Here is a 24,359-nt window from a genome sequence, read left to right as displayed (position 1 = left end):
ATGTACCTTATCCTTACTCACATCTTATGGGACAAGGTTCATAACTCTAGCACCAATATTGCAAGAATTATCTCCCCATAAACTTAGATTTTTTTACTAGAAAAATGTTATTTTTTACTATAACTTTTTTGTTTTAAAGGTACCTACCTCAAACTTAAAATACTTATTCCTTATCATCAGTTACATTTTATGTGACAATGCTCATAACACTTGAATCAATATTTACAGATTTATCTCTCTTTGAACTTAGGATTTTCTTTAAGAAATATAACTTCTTTACTTTTTAAGGTATCTACTTTAAACATAATTATACATAACTGATTTTTCTTTCATGCTTTTGTCTTCCTTACAGGGTCCAGTATTTTATTAGTCGAGTTTCGCTGTCTCCTGTGACAGCTCTTGTTTGTGATGAAGTAATTGTTACCAGAATACTGTGAACAGATATAGGTACCTTCGACATGTTAATGTCCCGAAATGAAATACTTCTAAACATAATGAATTAAGTAAACTTTGATGGACCAAAGATGTATCACTGTTACTTCAGCGATGATGGTATTTAAAGAAGTGCTCAATTTTAATTTTTTTTGCTAAAATATTTTTTCTTCAGGCTATCTCCTCTCCGTATTGTTTCAAGTTACTGTACACTTGTGACCAAGTTTTGGCTCAAATTATTCATATCTTTGCATAATACTACGTGGAAATTGCATGAAGGTAAATTATCACCACTTTGTGCTTCAAAATTAACCCTTTAAGGGCATGATCGACTGGTGTCCTGTACCAGGTCCGTACTCGACAGCTTAAGCTGCTTTTTGTACCCTTCACGGGCAGATGGACCCTTATTAAGCATAGGCTACACACACACAATTTTTCTTTTGCCACCGATGTTCACAATAGGGCTGCCAACAATAAACAACTAATTCTCTGTCGAGAGAAGCGGTGGCCTAGTGGTTAAAGTGTCTGTCGTTCAACCCAGGAATCACAGGTTTTAGCACTAATCGGATCACGATCATGTTTTTTTTTATATGACACCAGTTACTGGTTAGTTTCAGGAAGCGGACTCAAAAGTGATCAATATAAGTTTGCAAGAATTTATTTTGCAATCAAGCAAAAACATGTTTAGACTAAATTGTATAATGGTAAAATGAAACAAACTCTAAGCACCATTTTGATATGTTTTATTTGAAATTATCTAAATCAGTAAATAAACACGAAAAGCAAATATGGAAAGCGTGTTACTTTAGAAACGAAATGGCTAGCTCTTTTTTCAAGAGAAAGATGTAAATTCTTGTCCAATTTTCTTTTTTTTACAATAATAATCGTAAACCCTTTTGATTAAAAAAATATTATGAAGAGGTCACTTGAATTTGTAAAGTAATTTGCACTAAGAAATTTACCAATTTTCTTCTTATATACAAACATTTGTTTTCATGAATTAATTGAAAAGAAAAGAAATGTTAACAATATATGCATCAAAATTGTATGTAAATTTACTTTAAGGCAAGTTATACATAATGTAAAATAAGCTTTTTGAAAGAAAAAAAATGACATGGAATGCCAAGATTTAGAATGTTTGTTAAATATATTAAGAAAATAATATAATAATAATATATATATAATGTTCCCTTTAACAAAGTGTGGTACAGATCTACTGCAGTATAACAAGAATAACACATTAAATTAGCACAGTCTAAAACATATTGCAACATAGTCCGTTTAAACCTTCACCATGTTGAATTTATGTAATGAAATTTGTCTTGCTTTAAATCTACAATGAATCTTAGAAGTTTATGAATTGATATATCTAAAAAGAAACAATACAATAGCATAATTAAAGGTTTGAAAAGGCAATTATAAGCTAAGCTTAAAGTTTTAAGATGAATGAAATATCAAGATTGCACAGATTTTCTCCTTTACACAACATTTTTTAAGTAATTGCAGCATATTGAACATTTGACATTGAATAGCAAAAAAGCAGTCCTTGAGCAACAAGATTTAAACAGAAAAAAAAACCTAAAAAACAACAAAACAGAATATACATTCATTAAGTGTTCTAGAGGAAAAATACATATTTGCTTCATTATTGATATATAAAAAAATTCGCTCACAGAATATTTATCACTGTAAAAGCTTTTATTTTCTGTATTTGATTTTTAATGCCCCACCAACACAGTAAAGGTCATATGCCTATAATGGTGACTTTCCAGCTTTAAAGGTGTAGGAAGATCTCCGGTGCTATTGTTTTCATTAGTGAGATATAAAAAAATCTTTATGCTACTGATTATATTAGTGAAATATAAGTTGTATCACTGACTGTTACCGTAATATCTCACTGTAATCTCTATTTGCTTGCATAAAATAGAATAAAAAAAGAGATGTTCTTCTAAACAGTTGAATATACATCTTGTATCTTAAAGTTGCAAGCAGTGTAATGGTATATAGAAATTACTGCACAAAATTCATCAGTACTATATAATATGTGTGGGACAATGCTATTGCTACATTATATAGCTTCAAAACTTGAAAAGTTATATCATCATAATATTCATGTATATATTCAAAATATTTTCATGATGATATAATTATAATGTAGTGTTGGCAACAAGACATTTGTGTATATCAAGGTGAAGGTTACATATTCAAAAGAAACTACATCATCCAATAATGAATTCTATAAACCCTTACTTAGCTTAAAACCAAAAATAATTAGCCTTTTGGCCACCAGTATACAGCCTCAGCCAGCCAAGCACATCCATACCGTCCGACCTGTCAATATACCGATGGCTAGCTATATTAGAATTTTTAACTTGATATACCCAAAACTGACAATAAACAGTTCCAAACATAATAGCTGGATTAAAGAAACTCGGCAGATTGAGTGTAAATAGAGTTCATTTTAATGTTTGCTGACTGTACATCACACTTAGGCACACCCTGGTACAGAGCTTTTGAACAAATCATTTTCCTTACCCTCGGCTACGACAGTTACAGGTGTCCATGGGACTGATGTTCCTTGCAAGTATTTCTGTTGAACACAAATAAAAAGATAAATAAACGGCCACATTCAATAAATTTAGTAATAAAGCTACAGGAATGTAATAGCCTATTTATAACATACCCAAAACAAGAAATGTTTACAGTCCCCAAAAAAGAGTTATTTTCACTGAAGCACCCATAATATAAGGCTAAAATTTAGCCAACTTAATGCTGTTTCTATAACGCAAATAACATCTCGTCATGAATTGCACAGCCGTGCTATACCGTTTTTATGGAGTTGCAAAAATAGCATAGGTATATTATAAAAGTTGTAACTGACTGACATGATCATGATATAAAAAGATAAAATAAAACTTACATGAGCATATCCAAATGCATTACGTCTCTCATCAACAGATGCTTCAGTACCAATCCAAACAAACAAATGCTTGTCTTTATGTACCAAATATGCAGCCTACAACAAAAAGAAAATACCTAGTAACACATATTAAACGAAATCTTTTCTGTCTGTCTGTATCTTAAAAGTCTAATATATTAATACACTGTTTTAATACACTGTTTCAGTAACTAGCTGAAGAGAAAAATTACAGGTCTCCTATACTTACACAATCTTAAACTTTAACACAATATCTAAACTGTATGAATCCACTTTATGAACAATTTTGAGATAATCCTAAGATGTTATCCGGAACTCAGCAAATGTGGGTTTTTCTCAGCTAATTCGCATGTACAAACAATTTTTATCATTATATTTTCACGGTTCACTACCCGGCACAATAGATAAGTCCACCTGTTGCACTTATTTTCAAAGCTGTAACTGTAAAAGTTTGTTTGTACCTACAGATTAGCTGCTAAAAAACAAAAAATATCTTTATTTCTAGATTAAAGATATACTATGCTCATCTTTGAGTAAAATATCTTAATCAAAGAAATTTGTTAAAACCTATAAAATCCTTACAGAATATGTTTAATTTGAATAAAAATATGAATTAACTATGTTATGAAAGTGGCGTCCCCTTTTACAGTACAAGTAAAGTTGGTATTTTCATAAAAAAACTGCCAGTTTTTTTAATGACACTATATATTTATATTGTGACCACCTTTAGTGTGTAGGGTTTTAAACATGAAATATCTACTTTGTGTGAAGTCAAAACATGTTTATTTTATATTTACAAAGAGACTGTGTAGCAATTACCAATAGTTCTTGATATCAAATTTGAGCATAGTATATCTTTAAATTTGTTCGTAATAAGAAAGCTCTAATGACCTAGCATCACTTGTCAAAGTATTCTTATATAAGTGTAAAATAACCTTTAACCTTCAAAAACCAAAAGTGCAATCTGACCTTGGGTTCTATTATATTGCTGGTAGCTCAGTTGTTGTATTTTGATATTGAAATCACTTCTAATGTTAAATTGACTATTCCAAATTCTTGGCGAGGCAAATTCATTAAGATTTTAGCAGATTAAAGATTTTAGTCACACAAAGAATGCTACAAAGAAATTTTGAGGTGAATTTGACCAGAACTTACAGGAAAGATTGTTAAAAACTGATCTTGATCCTAAATTTGATCTTTATTTTGATCTGATTGATTCTCAATTTGATAAAAAAAAAAATAGGTTTGTTTCTTTGAAAAAAACAGCACTTTTTCACATATTCTTTCCATAATTTCAATTTTAATGTTACAGGGTAATGTACAGCAAAGAGAGTACAGAGCTTGTTTGCCTGGTTTTATATCGGTGGCAAAGCTTCATGACTTTCAATTTCTGCCAGAAGAGAGTTAAATAAAAGAACAAAAAGTTCTACACTTACATCCGACGTGAGGTCATCTCTACTAACTTCCCCTTCTTTCACGTCCTCTAGGTCACAGGTTCCGTCAGCATCACACACCTTCTTCAGAACAACAGCGTCATCATCATCAGCATCAGGCTCATCATCATCATCATCCTCTCCATCCAGGTAACCATAAACTGCGTGCTAAATAAATAAAATCATTGCAAGGAATTACATTTTATGGTCTAACCTGGTTTCCTCATCAACAACAGTTTAAATCCAAAATAATTGTCCTGAATAATTTTAGAATGTCAGTGTCAGACTAATCTGTCCTGAATTTATATTCAAATAAAACCCACAAAACATCCAGATTTTCATTTAAGTAAGTGAGATCTTGTTAGAATTAACAATATAGGTGAAATCTCTATAAAATGCTTAAAAGAAATGTCTATATAAGACATACTTTCATTCAGAGGATGTTTTTCTGCTAATTATTTTTCTTATTTGAAGGGTGGGGTGGGGGGAGGGTGCAGTGGGTTTGTGGGTGCTAGGTTTGTTTTTACTTGGCATCAACACTGTAAAAGACATGTGGCGACTTTTTACCAGCTTATAACTTGTTGTGTACCTCAGTGCAATACTTCAGGCATGAATGGTCACCTGAGTAGAACCACCAAAGTTCCTTATTCTGCGGTAATAAGTGTTGCCTCCCTTAGAGACTTATATCAAAAGATGAGACGTCATTCATTAAAAGTGGAACAATAAGATTAAAAAAATTATTTAAGACAAACTTGATGTGCGTTTTCACTCGAGCAAATCAGAATTTTAATAATGATTTCTTGTTAATTATCACTAAAAAGGAGATTACATATAAGAAAACTTACTTCAGGTGAGATACCGTCTTCCTCCAGGCATACTGTTTTAGCTTTGCCTCCTCTTTCACTGTCAATCTTTTGCATTTCTTGGGCAGCCTTAAAGATTACATATAATAATATTTTAAATCACTATCATAGAAAACAAAACAACCAGAAACATCTTATTTGACACTTCTTTTGTAGAATGGTGGTGGTAGTTTTGGTAGTTTACATTCCAGATCACAGCAGTTAGCCATTTTGATTTCACCTGAGCACAATTCAACTACCAAATGGATTCTGGGCAGGCTGTCAAGCAGTTTACCAGTACTAGGTAACTTTCGCAAAAAAAAAAATTGTTAGCCTCTGTACAGTGCAAATGACCATAGAAAAGATTTCATAATCACATTAAAAAGGATGTGTACAGTCTGGGAATCAAACCTGACTCGCCCAGGGGCCCGTCTTATCAACAATTGTACAATTTTGTACTCATTTTTCTCAATTTTTTATTTTCTTGAAATATTTCAGCTCATCAATGGCAGCATGCAGCTGTAAGCTATCAAACAAAAAATTAAATATCAGTAGATAAATCTTCAAATATGACACATTATAATTATACACAACACTTTCATACTTTATTAAACGCAAAACTTAGAACCAAACTCTGTACCTTGAATTTCTCATCATGACTGCAACTTGATCCATTCCATTGGTATAATGTAAGTCCAGCATCAATAATATACACATTGTCACTTTTGAGGTTACTCCTAGTACGGGCAATCTACAAGACAACAAGTAACAGGTGAAAAAAGTTACAAAAACAAGTTTTCTGCCTATATCACATACATGTGTGTGTGTGTTTTTACTATAATCGAATATTCATGAATTCACATCATTATATCCAAAATAAAAACTGTTGCAGCTGAATAAAGTGAAAAAGCACAATCAATTTAGGTGTTTATATATTTAATCATGATAATTTAACTGCAAAGAAAATTTTAACTGGTTTGTGAATATAAACGAAATTAATATAATTATGTAAATAAACCAGTTTGACAGTATACTAAAAATCACCATTATTCATAGGGAACTTACTTTGTGGTTTTCATAAAAAGATCAGTTATTAAATTTGTAAGATCATTTCTGTACTATATTTAATTCAATCAACAATTAAGTGAATTTACAGTATAAAATTAGGGCGTCCATGGCCAAGTGGTTAAGGTTGTTGACTTTTTTAAACCACTTGCCCTTCACTGCTGTGGTTAGAATCCCTTCAGATTCTTTCATTTGAGGAAGCTATCCAGCTCCCTTATGGAACATCAGTGGTACTACTCAGGTGCACGTTTGTGCCTGACATAATGCACGGACGGGCACCTGAGGTCCTCCACCAGTATAGCCCAAACACGGCCATATAACCAATACTATGTCGGTGTGACATAAAACCAAATCAAACAGTATAAAATTAGGTGTTGACTAATACATATGAGCCGTGTCATGACAAAACTAATGTAATGCGTTTGCGACCAGCATGGATCCAGACCAGCCTGCGCATCCGCACAGTCTGATCAGGATCCATGCTGTTCGCTGTCAGTTTCTCCACTTGTATTAGAGTTTGTAAGCGAACAGCATGGATCCTGATCAGACTGCGTGGAAGGGCAGGCTGGTCTGGATCCATGCTGGTTGCAAACCCATTATGTTGGTTTTGTCATGACGCAGCTTTTATGAATAACGTTTATTACATACCTCCTTTGAGAATATTTTCCTCCCTTCTTTTTTCACCTCAAACAATCTTGGAACATATTCCTCAGGCACAACTCTCCTAAAACCAGTGTCTGCTCCACCCTTCATATACCTGCAATATATCATTTCACAATTAAGTTTAACATCTAACCTGGCTGGTTATATATAGACCTTTTGATCTTCATTTTGCCCTTTTTGCAAAATTTACAATGCCCTTTAAATTTTCACAATGATTTTTCATATTTTACATTAAAAAATAACTTTTAATAGACTTTTGTTTTAAAATTTTACTTTTGATCTTCACTCTTGACCTTTATGAATAATTTTACAATGACCTTTGCATAATTTTGCAGTCTTACACAATGCAGAAACAGTTATTGATAATTTAACTACATGTATTATATTTTTATTGTTTTGTTTTTTTTCGGTTTTTTTTCTACATAAAGATAATAATATTTTAGAAAATAGTAATTATTTACATCATTTAACAACAAATAGAACAAGATACTATTGAACCTGGTGATACTCCCCGAATAGGTTTTGGACACGGAAAAGTATACCTTCACGGACAAAATTCAAAGTGCGATATTAAATTAGGCAGGCAAAGTTTTGTTTTTACCTTTTCTCTCAATGACATTTTATCGACCAAATTAGTTCTTTCTGATACCTTTGTAGTTTTTTAAATTTTGTCCCCGAAAAATTTAATTTTAAAAAAAAACCAAAAACCCCAAAATTAAAAAGGCTGAGTTGGGTTCTTGTCAATTTCCAATAAAATCAATCATCTAAAAAATTTGATATCTCTTCGGGTTATAGTATTAGAGTTATGTCCTGGACAAAGTTCAAAGTGTAAAAATAAATGAAAGGTAATAACTCAAAAATTTGTTAAGGCAGAGCATTGCACATCTACCCAATGAGATCTATCTACATACATAGAGTAGGGAGAAAGCAAAGCAAAGATAGGAAACTGACTAACTTCTATGGATTTTTATTCTTAGAAAGATCTTAAAGGCTAAAAAATAAAACTATATTGTCCTAATTAAACAACTGATTTGTTTGTTTGGTTTTACAGCACACCAACACACTATAGGTCATATGGTGTTGAAACAGGCTAACCTTTGTGTTACCAACTTCAAAGCAACACCAGGGGTCAAAACCATCTCACCTTCAGGAGCTAAGGGATGCATAGACTCCAGTTACAAGTATCAATTTAGTCGCCACTTACAAGCATGCAGAGTTTAACAGTGGCTGCAATTCATATGATCAACCATAAAAGGCAGCCCCTCTGCCAAAAGGGGATAAACAACGGATACAAGGGTATAAATTCTTATAAGAGTACTTACGAAATACTTTCGAAGTAAGACTTGAATAGCGTAGATTCATGGCCTTGAACTTCCCTATGCTGGATAGGCTTGTCATCCAAGAATGTATCAAGTTCTACAGTCTTATAAGCTGCAGTCCCATACTCATCCTTTTTATTTAAAAAATAAACAAAATTATATAAATATATAAATACAATGTTTAATAGATTGGAATTCATTCTATCCAAATCAATAAATTCATCAATTTTCTAGAATTTTAGAATCCCTTTTTAATAAACAAAATAACTATACATGTACTAATATTCTTAAACAGAATTCATTCTATTTAAATAAATAAATATATATATCAGAATTGTACAAGGACTAATCTAAACATAAACAAATTATCAAACATTCTAGAACATTATAAGTCAACACTGTTGGCTATTCAGTCAATTAAAATAATTTTTGTCAAACTTGAAAAATGGATGAGTCCAATTTAGATATTTAGTATGGCATGGATTAATCTACTGTTGATTTAATTCATATATATTTGAGGATTTTTGCTTGGTTTAATGGTGCACTAAAACAATTTAGGTCATATGGCTCCAAAGCAGAATTTGACTACACTTGGGTGCAATACAACGGTTCAAACCCCTCTCACCTGCCGGAGCTAAGAGATGCTTATATCTATAGACTCCAGTAATTTGAACCCATTTAGTCTCCACTTACAATCCTGCAGAGATAAGCAGTGGCAGCAATTCTGATGCCTTAACCTTTAAAGGCAGCGTCTTGGCAACAAGGAGGTCCATTTGAGGAAAATACTTACTTGTGTGCTGTGCTTTCCTATCCAAAAGTGAACATCATACAACAGTTCATCACCGTCTTCCTTCTTGTATGTCTAAAAAAATAACAAATGATATAAGTGTTTCATTTCAGACACAAAATAAGTATATTAAGATCACAAACTGAGATATATGTATAGCCCAACATTAACCCTTAACCTGCTGGAATCAAAAGTGTTTAGTCTTTGCCACCAGTAAAAACTAGAACTGCCACTGTCATGGCGTGAATACCCTGCATACCACTTTGTCAGAGTCAACAGTGGCCATTTAGAGCTCAAGAACAACCTCCCTGTCATATCTGAGTTTACTAAGCCAGTGCAATGCTAAGTTATGTATTCTACATGCTTCAAATGTGAAAATATCAAAATCAACACACTGCGGACAGGCATTCTTAAGCATTTGAGCAGACAAGCTTATTATAGTAAAAATCCCTGTGACCTTGACCTTTGACACAGTCACCTAAAGATCAATAGAGGTTATCTATTAGTCATAAACAATCTCAATACCCAAATATGAAGACTGTTGACCAAAGCATTAAGCAATTGAGTGGACAAGCTTTTTTTAGTCACGGTCCCTGTGACCTTTGACCCAGTGACCTCCCTCATTATTAATAGGGGTCACCTAATGGTTATGATCAACCTCCATGCCAAATATGAAGACTATGGGTCAAAGGTTTCTTAAGTTATTGGGCGGACAAACTTTTTGATGTCAAGGTCCCTGTGATCTTGACCTTTGACCCAGTGACCTCAAAATCAATAGGAGTCATTTAATAATCATGACTAAAACACCATGCCAAATATGAAGACTGTGCATTAAAGGAATCTTAAGTTATTGGGTGGACAAGCTTTTTTTTAATTTTTTAGTCAAGGTCCCTGTGACCTTGACCTCAAAATTATAAGGCTGGACAAACTTTTGATGTCAAGGTCCCTTTGACCCAGTGACCACAAAATCAATAGGGGTCATCTACTAATCATGACTAACCACCATGCCAAATATGAAGACTGTGGGTTAAAGGAATCTTAAATAATTGGGTGGACAAGCTTTTTTAGTCAAGTCCCCTGTGACCTTGACCTTTGACCTGGTGACCTCAAAATCAATAGGGATCATCTACTAATCATGACCAATCTAAATACCAAATATGAAGACTGTGGGTGAAAGCCTGAAAGGAATCTTAAGTTATTGGGTGGGCAAGAAAAAACTGAGGGACGGCCGGACAGGGAGACAAGACAAGCTGTTTCCAGTATACCCCCCTTACAACCTTGTTGTACGGGTGAATAAAAACAGCCAAGTCTGAACATCTGTGAATTGAACGGTCCAGCTCAATAGGAAGTGTTGGACTGTGATCTGGGTTCAATTCCTGGCCACAGTAGGCCTTTTTTATTGTGACTGATCATGAAATCCTTTTTGTGGACAGTTGTATAAATTGTTATCTTGATATTTCCAAATTGCTGACTGTTTCAAAATGGAACCTTGGCAGGTCCATTTATGAAACGCTGTAGGTTAATTGTTAAAATATTGCTGACTTGTAAGCTGTGATACCTACAAGCAACACATTTATAAATAAACATTCAGTTTCTGATACAATACAAGCTTGTTACCATTAAGCATTTAAGACGGACTGTGATATCACAATCACGATGCCTATACCATGTGACATGGTGTGATCCATGTGGCATTTTCTTATCTGTCAATACAAATGACAGTTCAGGCAGTATTTTCTTTGGTAACTTTTCTCTAATATTTCATTGCTTTTTTAATGGGATAGAGTGTAAAGCCTGCTCATTCTAGTAAGAAATATATAAATCTAATGATTTCTTAGAACATAAATCAGTATCTTTTTGTAAAGTGCAACCAGTAATATTTCAACATTACGAAAAACATGCCATTTCACTTTATAAAAAAATACTGATTTTCAAATAAACATTCTATGTATGGATTACTTCCTAGAAATAGTGGGCTTTACAGTTTTTTTCACGTAAAATATTTTTTAAATTTTTTTTTTTTAAATTTATTGAAGAAAATATGACTTGGACCATAATTTGCATCAGTTTTCTGCTTTATGCAGAACACAAAAAGAAACATAGAAATGGACTGTGAAAATATCAGACAATGTATGTAATAGGGGTGTCACGGTAAGAGAAAATCCTAACCATTTAAATGGAGACCAGATAACCGTGTTAAATGTTTAACAGACCGTACTAATAAAATCATTAAATTTTCAACATTAACTTTGTTCTTTATGACAAGATATGCCAATTGGTTTGTATTTTGTTGTACTCTTTTTCAAATACTTATCTCCGTTACTAGTTATTGAATTTTCTAATCATTTTTTTTCTTAGCTAAAAACCGACTGTACCCGTTTGAACAGATAAACGTGACACCCCTGGTATGTAATGCCGTGTAGTTAGTTTTATGTAGTGTAACAGCTATCAATAATTTATTACTGATTACTTACATTAAGAACAATGTATGAGTCTCCTTCGTAGAATTTACTATAGTCTTCCTTTGGCCATTCTGTTACCTGAAATTTCTGGTAAAACGAAAAAAAAAACCCATATCATTTCATTAACTATCAGTTTGTAACACATTAACAAAATAATTTTATCACTTATCAACATTATAAGTGTATAAAGGACTACATCCTGTTTATCATAAGAAAGGTACATTATAAGTAAAAATAATAAATTAAGGCGCCTTAATAAGGTACGGTGATTGGCATTAACAGGTGCTTGTACTTGCAAGATAAGGTTCAGTGGTTTTGTTTAATCACTCTGATTAAATATTCTAAAAACAAAGTCAACAAAGTATTAACAAATTAAGTAAAAAAATAATTTCATCATGGATAAATACATTGAATTGAAGACAATCACTTGAAGGCTGGTTTTGGTTTTTAGGCGAGTATTAGAATATTTCAGCCCTATCTATCTACGTGCTTTATATGTTGTAGTTTACTTTACTACTGTTCCTGGATTCTGCACAAGTCCATGAGTAACTCTCAACTTGAGTTGGAAACAGAGATGGCAGATTAAATGACAAAGTTGATGAATTAACATCAACAAAATCAAAACAGAAACACGGTCATGTTACTGAGCAGGAATTTAATGCATGAATGGAAGGAAAATGGTCTCCATACTGAGATATTCCAACAGCAGTAACTATATGAGCCGCGTCACGACAAAACCAACATAATGGGTTTGCAATCAGCATGGATCAAGACCAGCCTGCGCATCCGCGCAGTCTGATCAGGATCCATGCTGTTCGCCTTCCAACTCTATTACAATTAGAGAAACTGATAGCGAACAGCATGGATCCAGATCATATTGCGCGGATGCGCAGGCTGGTCTGGATCCATGCTGGTCGCAAACAAACTATGTTGGTTTTGTCATGGCGTGGCTCATATATACAATAAAAGCAGACATACCACAATCCTCCAGATTTGAAGACCTGGTTCCTGGCCACATCCCTGCCAGGCTGGCTCACTCTCTGCTGATTCCTCTATAATAAAACAAGAACCAGTCATAAATAAAAAACTCCAAAAAATATCCATTCAAATTGCAATGCAATGTATGGAGTAATGCAGTTAAATTTATCAAGAATTATATGCTTTGAATCAAAATCAGAAAAATATTGCCTGCACATTGGATTTAGAAGCTACTTGTTCCTGCAAGAAAAGTGAAAATATTTTCGATGCCTGGTACTTAAACATTACATTGTGGATAAAGTTCAAGACTTGTCACCTGAGTGCAGTGACATGTTAACTCTGATTAAATTATATGAGGAATTAACTTGTTATTGCACTAAAGTAATGACTTGTGGCAACTTTGTAAAGTTAGAAGACAGAATCACTCAATAGGTGACTGTTACATTCTGCAAAGTTACTTACTTTTAACTTGCTTTTCTGTATCAGAACCAAATAAGGCCATGTTGGAGTCCTTCCAGTCATATTTCTTAGCTTTCTGCATTTTCTGGAAGAAATTTAAAGCAACTTTTAAAATATATTCATATTTAAAATTATTGTATTTTTTAACGTAACTTTAAGGTTTATGAACATGAAAAATCTTACTTATGTCCTGTATGTAAGTTTTGTTAAATTACTGTTTTGCCCAAAGCTTTTTTTGCAGTAATTGTTTTGTATGTACTAGTACATGGAATGTAGCACTTCATAAGTAAAACATTTATTATACCATCTACAGCATGTCACTTTGATATTAAAGCAACTTATACACACGTAAATTCATCCACATCTTTTGTACACTCTGAGAACCATTACATTTTTTTTTTGGGTGGGGGTGGGGGGAGTGCTGCTTTTTTACTATGGCAGAGAAGGTAAATTTAAACTAGCACAGAGGAAAAATATCCAAAGTTTGCTGGACCAACAGGATAACCACTTGGCCACGCCACCACACAGCTGGGGATTGAACCTATGATCTCCCACATACATGTCATATCTTCTTCTACAAGTTCACAGCTACATTGTGGCCATATAGTAATATTGGCTTTTCTTAAAACAGATTAAATACTATGAGTATTGCAATGACTGAACATCAAAAATGATGTGACAGTGTGTGATAAATTCATGACAAACATTATTGTGGTTAACATAGACAAACTTTGTTTTTATTACTGATATTATATTCTTACAGTCAATGTCAAGTCAAAGATTAACCTTAGGTAAACAAATTACTAATCATTATTGTGGTTAACATAGACAAACCTTGTTTTTATTACTGATATTATAAAATTACAGTCAATGTCAGGTCAAAGATTAACCTCAGGTAAACAAATTACTAATTTTTCATGATTTGTAATTTTGCAAACATTATTGTGGATAATTAAGAAGACAATCCTTATTTTTATTACTTACTTACTATTTTCTTACAGTCAATGTCAGGTCAAAGATTGACCTAAGGTTAACAAAAAAGTAAATTGTCGATCATAATTCATAATTGTGTAAAAAGATAACCTTTTTTATTAAATAAAGTCAGATGCCGCTTTCAATTCATGAAATGGAATGACCTTGCTTTGAATTTGGAATAGTCCATTCATGATTGTCAAATCAAAGGATTCTTATATCAAAATGCTTATAATAAGCAGCAGTCAGTAAATACAACTTGGTTCTACACTTTGGCAGCATACATTATTCTTTCAACAGTAAGTAAGTTTTAAAAAAAAACTTCCATAATATTATTTTTAACTCTAAACCTGGCAGATTTCTTAAATGGCCATGTCCAACTATCAGTTTTTGACATGTCCATAACCAATTTAAAGTTACTCAGCCAACAGTGTGGAGCCAGGTCACAGACTGACCACTGGCTCTACACTGGCTAATCAACTTTGATTCAGTATGGTAATATGGTTAGAATGCCTTTATTTTATTCTAACTGTATGAGTCATAAAACATATGTTACCAATGTTTAAATACAAAAGAATGTGGGAAATTACAAGGATTATTCAGAATTAAAATATCTAGAATCTTGCATTAATTCTGGCATGAGCAGCACATGAGTAAAACCAATAATATTCTGTAAGCTAGCTGAATAGCTTAGCCCTCACATGAAATAATTCAAAGTTGTTGGAATAAAACATCCCTCAGCCTCAAGGGGCAAGTGGTTTAAAAAACAGCTATAACCTCTTGATCATGGAGGCCTCCTATTTTAAATAGACATAACTGAGTATTTTTTTTAAAACATGTTACAAACTTCTTCAGCTACGCTTATTTAATATAATTTCATACCCTCAACATACTTAGAATTTATCCAAGCATAGCATTTTTTATGTAACATACAAATTGCATGATAAATATAATAACACCAAGTTATGTATATTACCATCATGAGAATTTATATGACAAAGATCATAAAAAAATGACTTAAGTAGATCACACATTAGTCACGCTATGTCAAAATTACAAGGAATATATAACATATTGCCTGAGATATAGAAGCATTTTTATATTATTAGCTCATTCATCTACATGTATACTAAAAGGTGAGGTTCCACAACTCCTGCTGGCACTGATATACAATTATTGTACATGTATCTTAAAATTCCATAATTCAGCTAGCTGAAGAGATATAGCTGACATGGCAATGAAAAGTTAATGTATATTTAATATCAACATCGATAGAATTTCTTGATATCCATGTAATTGCTAATACTTTTCTGTTGATCAATAATCGATACAAATTTTAGAAAATTGATAATTTTGACTGATAATTAATGTCTAGAAATTAAGAAAATTCACCCAAAAGATATGCAAAGCATATTTCATTGCAGTTACAATGACAAAAACTGTCGGCTAAAAATCATGCAATGGGCATTTATAAATAAGACATATATATGAAAAGATCATGTTTAAGATTTTATTGAATTCAAGAATTTGAACAGATATGAAAAAGAAGTACAGACAAGTAATTAACTTAAAGTAAGTTATTGTTGTTTGATATTGATATAAGGAATCAATGACAGCTCTAGAAAAGTTTCATATAGAAAGGTTTAAAATAGATCTTACCTTAGATTTAGGTCTGCTTCACAATACAGGAAGAAGGAAAATTAAGTCAAAACTTGAGTCTGAAAAGGAAACGTTTGATAATAGAATATAAATTAGTGGATTAATGTGTAGAAACTGCAACATGAGTAAATATATTTTATACCAATGATTTAAGATTATTCACAATGTTATCTTAGGGAAATACTTTCAACAAACAGGAAGAAGAAGAAAGTAAATGACTGCCAAAATAAATCAACACTACTGAAGCTTTTAAATTATATAAAAAGCATAAATTATTAATAGAAAATCACCATGTTGAATGCAAAATTTGCATAAAACAGTTGTTTTTCATAATAATTTATCTGACCAAAATTTTCAACCAAATTTCAATGCAAAACAAAACTGAGTAAGTTGAAATACAAAATCACTATAACTTATCGAAAAACAAAGTAAGAAAACCAATAGTACAGTCAAGTAACTTACTAACTTGAAAGTATATGACTACATTATAGCATTTATACAATTAATCTGAATGAATATTCAAAACTATTTCATGCCAGTAAATGTGTTATAGATATTATATACTTAAATTATGTATCTGTATAATTTTTATGAACAAAAAACTTTTAGATACCTTTAGTCACTAATCTGTTTCAAATAAAAATATACATGTACACTTATTTTTTAACAATTACACTTCTACACTCTAATCACATTAATAATATCAATTTATAAATGATATAGGTATATGAGTATGCATTGACTGACATATTCATTGGTCTACAAATATGTACCTGCCAAATATTGATGAATTATATAGACAATCAATGACCCAATGGCTGTGGTATTCACATCTAGACTTCTCACACATAAAGTAAATTATTCATCAAGTTAATTACTTATTGAGTGCGTACACTTCTGGTATGTATACATCAACCAATGTTACATTCATTAAAAGCTTATATATATATTCCACATAAATGAAAGAACGAGTCAAGAGCGTGAAATTATACACAGAAAAATCACACGCAAATTCGGCATGTCGCAGTTGCGACTCAAGCAACGGGTCTCTGGTTTGCCAGTCCAGTATGCTTACCACTACACCACTAATGGCCACTCTGGTGTAAAGGTTAGCATACTACTCTTACTAGACCGCCAATCCAGATCGGATTCATGGTTTGAGACCTGAGGCCCCATCATGCTGATTTTTCATGTGATTTTTCTGTAAAGTACACATATATATATATATACATCCCCTAATCAGCTAAAATTATTTATAATGTATCCAAAGTATATTGATATCGTAAATCCTACCATAATAAATAACACATCTGGAACGATCCGTCTATAGCATTTAATCATATTTGAAGCACTCATTCAATTGAAGAAGGATTTCCTATTTTATAAATTAACTCATATCCTTAATATATCATGAATGCATCAATATCTCATTAATTAAGTTGAAACTCCGATATGATCCTTGAATCATTTCAAATCAATAGAAAACAAGTTATCATTGCGGATGTGGTGTAGGTGGTAAGGTCAAACAGACAAACACTGAGATTCTATCTATCTTTTGAGTGTTATATACATGTATAGTCAGGATTATACATGTGTACAAAATACAATATATCACAGGCAACAATTCAAATTACAATAAAAACAATTTCACAAATAATTATTTATACATACCAGGCTTTGTTTAAGAAGTTGATTTCAATGTAACAAATGAAGAATGCAATATATCAGTATAATTCCATGAAGAAATTACTGTTCAAAGATAACCTTATATAGAAATAAATTTTGATGTGTCATCCAATCAAAAGCAAATCAAGTGGTGGTCAGTTTACTGAGAAATCTTTAAATAACTTTCATACAAAACCAGTCATCCATCACTGAACTGGTATAACCAGTTCAATCACCCATAAAACAAAGGACAATAGACAAACATGAACAGTTTAAGTCTGGTCTTAGAAAGAAATTACCATAAACGTTCTAAAATAAGCAATTTGATTATTTTGTACCTTATCTACAACAGTTACATTAATAAAAACAGCATTTTAATTTAACACATGACCTTTAAATTAGGTCAATAACTGACCTGCATTAGTTACAGATAGCAAGGAATTTTGTATTGAACAAAGTGAACATAATTTCTCGTCAACACCCTTCAAATTGATGATAATCCGGCAAAATTGTCAGATGCTTTTGTTTTTATTTCAAATCTTATTCTGGGGTACAAATAAACCTATACCATTGTAGCTTCACAGTGAACCACTGTTCAAGATAGAGTGATAAATGCAAAGCTTTTATTATCAACAAAGTTATTACTGTATAAACTTAAATGTTTGTACCCAAGGATTACATTGGAAAAACCCACAATTTCCAGAGCATTTTTATTATAATTAATTATAATCAATAATATGTGCTTGTCCAACAAACAACATTGCATAGGATAAAGCATGTGGTCATATTCACACATTGTGGGACTTCTCCCAAACTCTAGGAAAACAAAATACCACATTACATAGATTTCATCAGGATGATTCACATGGGTAACTAATTTGATGAAAAGGTTATTTCCCAAGATGTTACCACAAATCTTGTGACAAGAAAAAACTATATTTTATAGATTTATCATTTGCTCGCCCAGTAAGATTTACCTGAATAGCAAAACTTCTAGGTGAATGAAATGTTATCATTGTCAGAAGTGGATATAATATTTAACTTTTGATAAAGTTCATATAAAAATTTAATGCACTGCATTTAGAACACCATGAATTTGTATTTAAATACACTAAGGATATTCAAAGAGTTTTGGCTCAATATTAAATTTATTGAAGTGGGTTCTTTGACATTGTAAACTACAGTGGAGTCCCTTTAATGACTGGTTATAATAATTTTACACAAAGGCAGATAATTATCACAAAAGAACTTTTCTTAAAGATATAACAAAAAAATAGCAAACAACTTTTAAGTCAAGGGTAAGGCAATAAGCTGCTGAGAGATCCATTATGGCAACAAAGGTCACATGATTACCCGTCCTTACTATTCACTTTTTTTCATTAATCATAACACAAGTTATTCCAAGGGAGGTAACTGGTCTCATAATATGTTACTACTTTTAGAGACATCAAAACAATTAAGCAGTATTGTTAAACAAGTAGACACAATTAACATTAAAAGTGTAATTCATACTTCATTTATAAATCAACAGTAGCTAAAAACCTCTGAAGCTTGAAATGGAATTTCCGAATTCACTTACCACTTTGTTACACATACCATTAAGTTATTTGACATTGTAAACTGATGTTAGATTTCAATCTAACAGTATATTGTAACAGTGTAGACGTTTTTTTGTATCAAACATCTAATGTAATACCACTAAACTGTGTGGTGAACAACCATGAATCATGTTTTATACAATACAACAATACAGTTTTGTTTTTCAATGCAATACATTATGCCTCATTATGTATAATTCTAAATAGATTATTGTCAATGATTTTCTTACGAAATTCGAGGGCTAAGAGCAAAACCAGTCCATCTTTATATATATGTAGAAACAGAAGAAGATAGACCAGTTTCGCTCTTAACTCTTGGAATGAAAAAACTTTATGAGCTAAGCATCACAAGACTTGAAGGTTGTTTATAATATGAGCAATTTTATAAAAAAAAGAAGTTTTAACAGGTTAAAATGATGGTCATAATAGTGATTTCCTGATGTAGGTACAGCCCTGAGATTGCCCTTTCTGCACTCAATTTATGGAACTTTCCTTTTATAGCATCACATAATTTAAAATCATCAGTACATAACAAATCAAATTAAAGTAAAAAATTGCACAAACTAAAAGTTATCATTGCATTGCTTTCTTTTGTTTAGGGCTTCAATTTACAGCAAAACTGTTAGTCCAGAATTATTATTTCAGAAAAAAAACTGGCACCTGGGTGGAACCATCAACTATCCATTAGCTAGCTGTATTATAGCAACCAAAGTCCTTAGCAGGATTCCAACCCACATTCAAGTGGTATCAAGTGGTTAAAATTCAGCAGTCTTACATGTAACCACTTTGCCATAGAACAGAGTTATGGCCCTTTTGTCTAAAATTTTAACAAACCTGGTCACAGTTAACTTGGTTTTGCTACTATAACATGCAACCCTCTTTTTTTGATGTTACTATATTTGAAATAAAAGAGGCCATAACTCAGGTATATATAAATCCAAAGAAATGGAAAACAGTTATTGCCCCTGCTATCCTGACACACAGAAAATACCGTATACCTGAATTAAAAGCTGAAATCTATTCAAACAATGCAAGCTCTCACTTTTTAAAATTCTTTTTATAATTTACCAAAGATAATTTTACAAAACAATCAACAGACTTATAAGCTAGTCATATCTAATTAAAAAGAGTGAGACTAAAAAAGTGTTGGAGCACCACACTAAATACTGCATTCCAGTATATACTGGACAAGACACTTTCAAGAATGATTAAATGCTAAAATCTCGACTTTTCACCCATCAGAATGAACTTTACAATGTCTAATTCATCTTTTGACATTGATTTCTATACGAAAAATGAAAAATGTAAAAATCAGCGAAAAAACAAAACGATATTTGTCTATCATTTCTGCGTCTAGAGGTACTGCTTCAATCCTGTAATTAGTTAAATCCAATTCAATATTAAGCTTTAACCAATGACTGCAAGTACAATAACAAACCTATTCCACCAGTACAGAGTAAGGTTAGATGGCACACCAATGTGCCAACCTTAAAAAGGCTTTATACTGTTGGCTTAAAAATCAAATACACATTTTGATAATGAATTACGGATTTACTATTTTATTATTCTATTTTCAAAGCAGAGGATGCCATTAATAATGTTTTAAAATATTCATATAGTCCACCCAGATATTTGTACAACATTCTTTCGAAATTCATATTTAACCACATTCTTATGCATGCAATGGTATGTAATAGTATATGTATATATATATCATACATTATGTATGTACCATAAATCTTTTAAGCAGTTTTCATTTATGCAACAATAAATGTATCCTTTAGATAACTAAACAAATGAATCTCATAAAATATGTAATATACTCACTCACAACTAAATAACTTTTTTTATTAAGAAAGCAACAAACTCCAAATATGTAGAAAAAACACCCAAATTTCACTATAAATTGATTGTAAAATAATAAATCTACCTTCAGGTCTTGTCAAACTCCTACAAAATATCTTATAAACCTGTAACCACAAGGATAACTTGTCAAATAAAAAAATCTGGTATAGGTGAAAGATGATAATGTGTCCTATATTATCACAAGTCTTATTTCATTATTTAAAGATCTGTCAACCAGTTTGGTTGAATGGTAAAGATCACAATGACAGTAAATCATATGAAATTTATCAGTGTGGAAATGAATCAATTCGTGAAGGGACTTTTAACCACTTCATGAAAGGAAGAAGTATATCTAAGGAACACACCCAAGACCTACTAACATATCCAGAACATGCAATGACTTGAGACAAAAATGATTGACAGTTGCATACTCATTGCCTTTATCATTTCCTCAATTAACAGTGTCTGAGCGTCCGTTGTAGATCAACAAAAAAGCATTGAAGAACTATAAAAATAACTGAGTTTATAAAAACACATACTTAATTTCATCAATGTCTTACTGTTACCTTCCAGGCTTCAATTGGTAAAGTTTTTATCATTTAAATTAGTTCTAAAATGATCAAGACATAATTATTGTCTATAGTCCACGTTCTATACTTTAGTCCTCTGTGCCCTTTAATATGTGACTGCAGGGTTTGTGTTTGAGATATAGTCAAGGTATCACTTTAGATCTATAATCTATATCATATTAAACAGGTAGGCGAGAGTGGTTTAAGATGTCGTCTGCTTCGTTCATATCATAAGAATGAATCATTCATGTAAAACCGAGCTTAATATGGAAAAAAATATTTACGTGGGAGATTTTTAATTTATGCAATATATTTTGTTTACAACCATGTATATAACATCGTATATAAATAAACATGGCAGTAAACAAAATATATAATATTGCTTCAATAAACATACATATTTTATGTTACTTTTTATGTTTTTACTGTATGTTTATTCAAGCAGTTATGGATGATAATTTGAGAGAAACATTACACACACTTTTGCATTGTAATATTATGCTAATCGATGTAGCTTTATTTAACATACAGAATCATTTCGGGTTGAGATTATATGTAACTTTTACCAATTGCATGTGTGAAATGTATTTGTTATCATATAAATTTGAAAATGTTAAGCCTTAAGGCATTTTTATAATAATGACAAAGCTTTCCAGCTAGCTTAAGAAACCTCAGTGTTTTTTCCTCAGGTGCCAGCTTGTGCAAGAAATAATACATGGATAGGCAGCTGAGGTCTTCCTCCACCAAGTCAGCCAAAAAACAGTATTGTGTTGACTTAAACCCCCTCCCTCAAGCCATCCCCACCCCCAACAAAATAAAAAATACAAATATCAGATAAATAAGCAGTGTCTGCAGTACTAAGTCTGGTGCAATTGCTAGGCTGGCTCAAATCTGTACTGATATGAGGAATAGGTTTTCATTACCTTACATAAACTTAAAAAAATCTTGATATAACAGTTGACCTTCTGATAACCTGCCTTCACAACATTTAGTGTTAAACTGATACAAGTTTAAAAATCAATAGTCCTTCAATTGAAGTACAAGATGAAATTTCTTCTCCTTTTTGATTTCGTACCCTTGAATTTACACATCAATAAATAAAAAAAAGTTCCCTGATGCATAAATTATACATGTACCTATACAAATCTACAATTTTCAGTATTTTTCAATTGATAAATATCACAAAAAATTAGGTTGCATCATACATGGAAGTGTGTGATCTTAACCTTAAACCATCATTTCCCTGTGTTATTTATATAGAAACTTATACAAAAAATATAATGAAATAAATCATACACATATTTTAATTTAAACTTGTAAATTGTCAACAACGAAAAAAAAAAATGAAGAAAAAAGAGATCTACTGATAATACTATCTCTGCATTTAGATACATTATCAGTGATTCATTAAATATAAACCATTTGCTTATCACGCTGTACATATTATAAGACTTAATTAACATAAAACATGTAGAATACTTGTGAAATGTAATATAGATAATGCACTGTTGTTTTTATGTCATTTATTGATGATAAGATTAATGTGAATTCTTAAAATAATAAACAGGTGTACACAATCCCAATTTCTGTAGACAAGACATTTAATGATTTTCAAGCCCTAAAGCAACATAACATCCTAAGTAACTGAATAAATACAAATAATTACAATCATGGTGGAAAAACTGATGAATACTGCACAGAGTAATGTTGAAGATATTTTACTGCATATAAAATTAAATTTTCATTCAGTTAACCATTTAAATCATTATCTTTGTATCAATCTTTGATTCAGCATCATTTGTCTTTTTTATTTGTTTTACAATTTTTTTTTTATATTTTGCACCAGAGTTTAAGTCAACTTATACAATATCTACGCATTAGCTGAAAAACAACCTGGAAGGACTTTTACGTCTTCCAAGGTATTAGGTACATAAGAAATATGTAAAATAAGCTGATATGCAGCAAGTAACATTGCTGTCTGTAATTTATTATATGAATCGATCTATGTAAAAGAGCAAATAACACATGATGTCATCTGCGTCATCTATTAATTAACTGAAAAAAACTCACTATTTGTTAACAAATATAGAATGTTTACCTGTGTTTATCCTTGACGATCAAATGAACAGTGATGCTGTTTTTCACCTGTCACGCAAGACGTTCACTTCCGCAATGACATGGGCGTGGCTCTCAACATAAAGGGAGGTAAGAAAAATGCAAATGGCGCGATGTATCAGAGGCAGTTAGGCCCCCATACTTAATTAAAATCTGTCAAGCGGAGCTTAAGTAAGATTCACCACGGCTTTAATTGTGTATTTAAAGCCTACGATTAACATATGTCACCGTGTATATATGCAGTAAAATAAATGTTTGGACAGATGTTACTTTATAAAGCACATTTCCAGGAACAGTGCAAAAAAAAGAGGAAAAAACTAGCGCATAGAATTTTTATTACATTTTGCATAAAAGAAAATCTTGGTGAACAATAAATGGGTGCCACCATCCTTCTTTTTGAGTTTTCTGCCAATGATAATGAGTTTTTGACCGAGATAATTTTCAGGAGCAGATAACTCAAAATCACGGATTTATATTACATAAATCCGTGCTCAAAATCAAGCAGATCAATATCTTATAAAATATTTCAAATTCTGTTTGGTTATTTAATATTAACGT

At 31.8% G+C, this 24,359-nt stretch overlaps 1 protein-coding gene across 6 annotated transcripts; it reads right to left on the bottom strand.

Moving 5' to 3' along the window:
* Window positions 1-1,159: 1,159 nt before the first annotated feature.
* Window positions 1,160-23,935, bottom strand: LOC132723035 (gelsolin-like protein 2). Of its 6 annotated transcripts, none has more exons than XM_060707697.1 (13): window positions 23,785-23,935; window positions 16,010-16,068; window positions 13,382-13,463; window positions 12,920-12,993; window positions 11,954-12,028; window positions 9,483-9,554; window positions 8,696-8,823; window positions 7,359-7,467; window positions 6,286-6,396; window positions 5,649-5,735; window positions 4,807-4,971; window positions 3,353-3,448; window positions 1,160-3,022 (listed from the first exon to the last, which is right to left on the bottom strand). In XM_060707697.1, the coding sequence occupies exons 3-13, from the start codon at window positions 13,458-13,460 to the stop codon at window positions 2,921-2,923; spliced, it is 1,098 nt and encodes a 365-aa protein (XP_060563680.1). In that variant the 5' UTR covers window positions 13,461-13,463; window positions 16,010-16,068; window positions 23,785-23,935; the 3' UTR covers window positions 1,160-2,920. The 6 variants fall into 6 exon arrangements, with proteins under 6 accessions (XP_060563680.1, XP_060563681.1, XP_060563683.1 ...); XM_060707698.1 differs by lacking the exon at window positions 23,785-23,935 and adding an exon at window positions 21,203-21,317; XM_060707700.1 differs by lacking the exon at window positions 23,785-23,935 and adding an exon at window positions 17,774-17,832.
* Window positions 23,936-24,359: the final 424 nt, after the last annotated feature.

This window comes from Ruditapes philippinarum, unplaced genomic scaffold (assembly GCF_026571515.1).
Source record: "Ruditapes philippinarum isolate M1 unplaced genomic scaffold, ASM2657151v2 ctg71_1_1_1_1, whole genome shotgun sequence".
Taxonomy (NCBI): Eukaryota; Metazoa; Mollusca; class Bivalvia; order Venerida; family Veneridae; genus Ruditapes; species Ruditapes philippinarum.
This window is presented reverse-complemented; position numbering and strand designations above follow the sequence as displayed.

Bases quoted from the DNA above. Each gene is read 5' to 3' on its own strand.
- LOC132723035 (XM_060707697.1), bottom strand. From the start codon at position 13,460: ATGCAGAAAGCTAAGAAATATGACTGGAAGGACTCCAACATGGCCTTA. The intron at 4,972-5,648 runs GTAAGTTTTCTT...TTATTTATTTAG, and splicing joins AAGACGGTATCTCACCTGAA to CACGCAGTTTATGGTTACCT. The intron at 3,449-4,806 runs GTAAGTGTAGAA...TTTTTGTTGTAG, and splicing joins GAGATGACCTCACGTCGGAT to GCTGCATATTTGGTACATAA.